Below are 6,299 nucleotides of genomic sequence, written 5' to 3'. Positions count from 1 at the left end.
GATGTCGAGTGCTAAGGTTAAAAGCTTATTGCTAAGTATGTTGGGTAACTACGACGACTATCGTAGATACAATACCCTTAAACCCATTCTGAAACATCAGTTTTTTGTTTGAAGGTGTATTACTAAAAGGATATATAGATGGAAAATAACATTTATAGGAATGAAAGCTAGTGCCCACGTACTTCAAATATCTCGTTCTGAGGGTACTTCTACTGAGAGTAGTTCTACTAAAGATAGTTATAACTTACATTGCAATTGTGGAAAGCATAAAAAACATTATTCGCCTATGAATTGTTCCATAGGCTATTTCTAATAGTTAGAGAGTCGTAGGTAATGTGGTCTCAATGGATTCATATTCTAAAAGGAATTCCTAAACGATTGATTTCATGGAGTAACAAAATCAAAAAATTTGCAATATAGAAACTTTTTAAAAATTTGGAAATTTTTGAATGAGTAGCAATCATTGAATTATATGTCTATATAAAGTAAATAATTTTAATATCAATAATATAAGTAAGCCGTGTTTCAGATCTTCTTTTCGACTTTAAAATCTTTAGCCTAAATTGCGTTTCCTTTTAAATACCTTTATCAGATGTCGTTTTATTGAGTATTTAAAGGGAAATCGCAAGATCAAGAGTTGGTGCCTTTGTGTTACTTGGGTCTTTCGGACAAAATTTTCAGTGTTCTAAATTTTTTGTTGATTATTAAAATAAATAAATTTTGGAAAGGAAAGTATTTCCTGTGGAGTATTATTAAACGTAAGTAAAGAAATAATCAGCAGAAATATGAATTATCAATAAAATCAATTTAATTAAATGTCAAAAAAATTAAATAAAATGTGCATTTTTTTCTTTCAGTTAATGTTATAGTAAAAATTATTTTTGTACGATTTAGATTTTTTTAAACTATAAAATTGTTGAGTTAGTATCCGAAATACTTTGGTTATTGGAGAAAAATAATTGGAAAAGGCAGTAATCAAATAGTTATCTGGTAAGTTACTTTTTATATAATTAACGTTAATTGTGTATTATTTTAACAGCAAAATAAATTATTAAAAAGCTCTCCATATGTTATAATACAATATTGAGTTGAGTCCAAATCATCAAAGATTCTGCGACACTCATGCTTAAACCTGAAATTTAGTCCAACCAAATTAGCATGAAACTTTTGGAATATAAAAAAATGTTTGCCTTGGCATTTAACATATTGGCCAGACGTTTGCAAAGATGACGGTCTATTTAACTCTAGATACTGTTGGTCATAAGTCATGAAGACCGCTTTTTTGTTTGTGAATATGTCGTCCCTTTTACATTAATTGATTTTTAAAGTATTTAGAAAAGTTATAGAGTACAGTCTTTTTATTTATTTAAATTAATGCTTAAAGCTGAAATTTAATCCAACCAAATTAGCATGGTATGAAGCATGTGTCTTTCATTACCTTTCAGGTATCTTTCAACAGGACCCAATTGCGATATTAAGAGAACTGCTTAGACAGAAAATGCAAAATATGATAGAAACTAATATGTTCTTAATTTGCCATGAAATCTCATCAGTGATAGTAAAACTTTGTCATGATTCACGTAATAAATTTGATAATTTAAATATCTATTTAAAATAATATAAAATATTCCAAAGCAAAATATTAATTATAAAAAGACTTCCCTCATATAATTACAATAATACCTTTGATACCTTTACAATCTTACTAACCGATCTTATCTTACTAATCTACTAATCTTTCTAATCTAATATCATATGACTTGTTATCAATTCTGTACTTGATATTACATGTCCAGCTTCATTCTATTCCATAGAATATTGTCATATGTGCTACAAGATCAGGGTGTCTAGACTGCTCACCACTTGGTAGAAAGGTGTTTTTTAAACTGTTAACTACGGGTGAAACAGGATGAAATGGATACTGAGGGTATCCTCGTTGGTTTTTGACCAACATTAATGCAATATAATATGTTTCTATAATATGTAAAAAAATTTAATCTGAACTTCAAGGTGTTAGCAACTTGAAATTTAAATATGCAAGAAAGTGGATTAAGCAGATCCTTTAGGTGATGACTTGCAATTATTTATGGAATTTTATTACATGACAATAATTACAAACGAAATTCGAGCAGAGATCAAGTTTTATTCAGCTTTAGGAAATAAATATAATTAAGAAGCCCTTACCTAAATTTTAAAATTTATATAAACAATTTAAACAAATTATGTTCCTTTTCCAACCCAATGTGATATGTTCATATAATCCCTAATATTATTTTCACTATATCCAAAGCAAGAAAATATTTATGTTATTTAAAATAGTCTGACTAATACGTATATTAACCAAACTTTTTAACAAAAAAAGTGTTGAAAGCACAAAATAAAGATCTATAACATTATTAAATAAGACTCATCATGAAACATTCTTTAAATTATAAATAAAGTCGTACATATTAAATCCAGTTTAAATAGATGATATTTACAATATAATCAATTTTAACTTGTGAATATATGGGTATTATAAAGTTTTTGTCGGTGGAAAAGTTCACAACATCTGAAATTAATCTCCAATATTGATTTCATCATGCATTTGGGCCACCGTTACAAAAAATTTATTGATGTGGTTTCGTACTCTCAGACTATATGCTTATCTTCTCTGTTGCAAGAAAACGTTGTTGTAACATATAAATGAATCTTAAGTCTGGAATGCTAAGTTTTAGAAGTACGTAGACGTGGTATCCATTACTGTGATGTTATGCTTCATTACAAGATCTTGGATACACAAAAAGTCTTTGAAATAAACATTACAGTCAGTGATTTTATTCTCAAATCATTCGTAAAATTCGATTTGCAAAGCAATAGGTCAATCTTCATTCTTCAGCAACTTGTCAAATGGTAATTCCTTTACTAGCAAGGACATACTGCTGAGTGTCCTTAACTATCTTTAACCTACGTTATGCATGTCCTTGATAATGCCAAATTAAATAAAGTAAATAATATGAGGGAAAGGCAATACATTAATCATTAAAGCTATATGAAACATTTAGTTATTTTTAATGGTTTGATATAATAATTCAAAGTTACGACAAAAAAGTTTTATATTATTTTATATATATTATATATATTATTGTATCATACTATTTGGCATTATGACATTTGGTATTCCAAATGTGATTTTTGAATTATAAGAGTTTTTTTATTTTTTGCTTTTAGTCCATTTCCGCTAATCGGTGCTTGAATCATGTCGAGCGGTCAACCAAAAGGCAAAATGGAAGGTAGTACCAAAAAAACAGCGTCCAAAAAGGAAGTAAGGTCCAAAGTATCCATTGCGGTAAGCAATTATATATTTATATATATATATATATATATATATATATATATATACATTGTATATACTAATACATAGTCAAAGTAAATACTTAATTCGTTTTTAGGGATCCTTATTAGAGATTGAGGCAAGGGTTAACTCAGTTACATCAAACACTGATGCTATAATTTCTTCCATGTCGTTAGTTCCGTCTAAATCTGCCGTGGTCTCTCTAAGACCGTACAATTCCTTGTCTAAAAGTATTTCATGTTGCAGCTTAAATGGTTCCAATTTTGACGATCACGTTTCCTTGTCCCAACACTCATCTGACCCAATTGATAACTTTGACGATGAGGATAGTGCCTTCTTTTCCGCCTATAATTTGGATTTGGAAGAGGATATTGATGACATGACTATTTCACCAGAGATTAGAGAGAGAATCATTCAAGAGCGCAACACCATTAATAAATTTGTTGCTGCACTACGCAAGATTCGCAAGATAACTACCGATTGAGCTGGACTTTGCAATACAAGTTTGTTGAATCTTCGAAAACCTCCATGTCACTACAAATTCAAAATTTTCAATGTTTTCAATAATATTTTTTTAGGTGCGATTTTTTAAATCTTAAGTTTCACAGCCCAAAATTTCAGTATTTAACAGAAAAATCAAAACATTTTTTAAGCATAAATTTTACACCTAATAAATAGTTCAAATTTTGCTATTAAAAAAACTTGCTCAGCTTCATAATTTAATACGGTTTTACAGAGATTAAAAGAAAATGGGGTTTTCAAAAGGAAATAAACATCGAAGTTTTTCTCAAAACTGATCATTAAATCATATGTCGCTGCGATAATATCGAGTAAATAAATTGTACTCATAGAGCACTCCCGATATAGATCTTCTACTGATCGAAGCGAGATATATATATATATTAATAGGAGTTTTATTGTGGTTTGCATTAAAACTTTATTCGTTCGAATTGCACCATTGAAAGAATACGTATAGTGGCATCTGCGTAATACTAATGATGAAAGCAGCATCTGATATCTTACTTCATAATTAATAAAGTTATAATCTTTCTGAAATATATCACTTTTACTCACTAAGATGTGTTTATTACTGCACCATCTTTGTTTCATTGTTTTGTGATTCAGTTAAAATTAGGATAAAATGCCTCGTAAATCTTTACTCGCCATCTCTACTTGGTTAGTGAAAAAACGATACCTCAAGACATTGAAATCGCTGCCTTAGTAATCCTGGAAAAAGACAGACAGTGTTTGATTGATTCCTACTCCTCTTCAATATGGCAGCTTCTATTGTTACTTCCTAATAATTTAATGATTGTTTTCACTGGGTTTACTTAAAGAGCAATAACCTTTTTAAGTCGCATTATTCTACCTTTAAAGTGGATACCACTAATTGTGCTTTTAATTTTTAAGCAAATGACCCCTAATGACTATTGATACTTAATTGGTGATAATATTTAACTGATATTCACATCAAAAATGATAAACTGTCATGTTTCACAAAAAAAATTATTATGAAATATAGGAATAAAATTAGATGTCGCTGTATAACAAATCCAAGTTAGGAGTTCATTATTAATACATGATACGCAAAATTTGATTTGCATGTATTTTAGATATTATTTACAATTCAATCCAAAATAAATTCAAAAATTTATTCATTAAGAAAGGTAAAGAAATATTTCCTTAAATAATGAAGGAAATACTCTACTGTAGAAGTTAACGATTGCAACCAGAGATAAAAAATCATTGACTTCACTCGTAAAACTGTTGCTTGCACAGCTGCTACTCTATCAGGATACGTGGTAACGTTTTTCAGTATCAAACTGCAAAAAGTACTACATTATTCATTAAATTTATGAGCAAACATCAAACTGGATGAAATTATTATCAAAAAAGATAGTACATTCCTTCCATATTCCACCGCTATCAATGCCAGTTCCATTGTCTAAGCCGGTGCCTGCGTTTCTGTCTTTATGTTGTGAATCCTTATGCATCAAAAGAGGCAAAAATATTTCAATTCATGCAAACTGTAATGTTTGCTTTTACTTCCATTGCATCCTTCCTTCCATTGTTTGGCAATCTGTGCAGTTCTCTGTAGATATCCGAGGTACAAAACAATACCGTACAACTGCATTTTCAAATATAAACGAATTGTTCGGTTGTGGTCCTGTTGCGTTGGCTATCACCAAACAGAAATAAACTTACCTCTCCTCACTACTGGTTACGAAATAATCAATGGCTTTTATTGGTACTATCAGAATTTCAACTTTCCTTTTTGTGGGAGATTGATAAGCAATCCATAAAATGTCTCATATCTTAGAGGAAACAAAAATGTGAAAAACAGTTTTTACAACTCCATAATATTTATGTGACTGATGTCGTTATCTGTTTACGTTATCTTGGTTTTCACTAGATTTTTATCAATTTATCTACCACAAGGCATTTCTTTAGCAGTTACTTGTAGATGGTAAATATTTCTTATCTTCTGTTTCGCAACAGGATATTGCATATATTTATTCAGTAGTTCTGTATTCATAGTTAACAATTAAATGGACTCATATTCTCATGCTTAAATAGAAGCAACAAAAATTTGATCAATTTTAATAATTACTAAGACGGTGTACCAACAGTGTAAACGGTATCTTTAGACAGTACAGCTCACATAAAAGAGTATTGGGAATATAACACTCCTTGTTTGGGACCGAAAACTAATCCAATGTAAAGTATATTCCAATAAGCTTTCAATGAAGATTGCGAATATAGCACTCCTAGTTTGGAGTTAAAAAGTAATCCTACAATTGACTGAATTACTCCAAGATTCAAGAAAAAATTGGTTCAGAAAGCATTAATTCCAACACATACACTACAGATTGACATAATCTTAGTAAATATTTAACAAGCTCTCATATTCATATCTACACAGATAGTTAAGTAACAATCAAAGCATCATCTATAAAACGTTGCA

At 29.6% G+C, this 6,299-nt stretch overlaps 1 protein-coding gene across 2 annotated transcripts; it reads left to right on the top strand.

Annotated features, from left to right (window-relative positions):
• Positions 1-524: 524 nt before the first annotated feature.
• Positions 525-4,035, top strand: LOC119662710. Of its 2 annotated transcripts, none has more exons than XM_038072403.1 (4): positions 525-758; positions 895-990; positions 3,211-3,304; positions 3,432-4,035. In XM_038072403.1, the coding sequence occupies exons 3-4, from the start codon at positions 3,239-3,241 to the stop codon at positions 3,816-3,818; spliced, it is 453 nt and encodes a 150-aa protein (XP_037928331.1). In that variant the 5' UTR covers positions 525-758; positions 895-990; positions 3,211-3,238; the 3' UTR covers positions 3,819-4,035. The 2 variants fall into 2 exon arrangements, with proteins under 2 accessions (XP_037928331.1, XP_037928330.1); XM_038072402.1 differs by having other exon boundaries at positions 526-758; positions 3,211-3,328.
• Positions 4,036-6,299: the final 2,264 nt, after the last annotated feature.

Source organism: Teleopsis dalmanni, chromosome X (assembly GCF_002237135.1).
Source record: "Teleopsis dalmanni isolate 2A chromosome X, ASM223713v2, whole genome shotgun sequence".
Classification (NCBI taxonomy): Eukaryota; Metazoa; Arthropoda; class Insecta; order Diptera; family Diopsidae; genus Teleopsis; species Teleopsis dalmanni.
This window is presented reverse-complemented; position numbering and strand designations above follow the sequence as displayed.

What these genes read in the sequence shown, in the direction of transcription:
- LOC119662710 (XM_038072402.1), top strand. Translation starts at nt 3,239, where the DNA reads ATGTCGAGCGGTCAACCAAAAGGCAAAATGGAAGGTAGTACCAAAAAA. An exon ending in GGTCCAAAGTATCCATTGCG is followed by an intron (nt 3,329 to 3,431) that starts GTAAGCAATTAT and finishes ATTCGTTTTTAG; the next exon opens with GGATCCTTATTAGAGATTGA.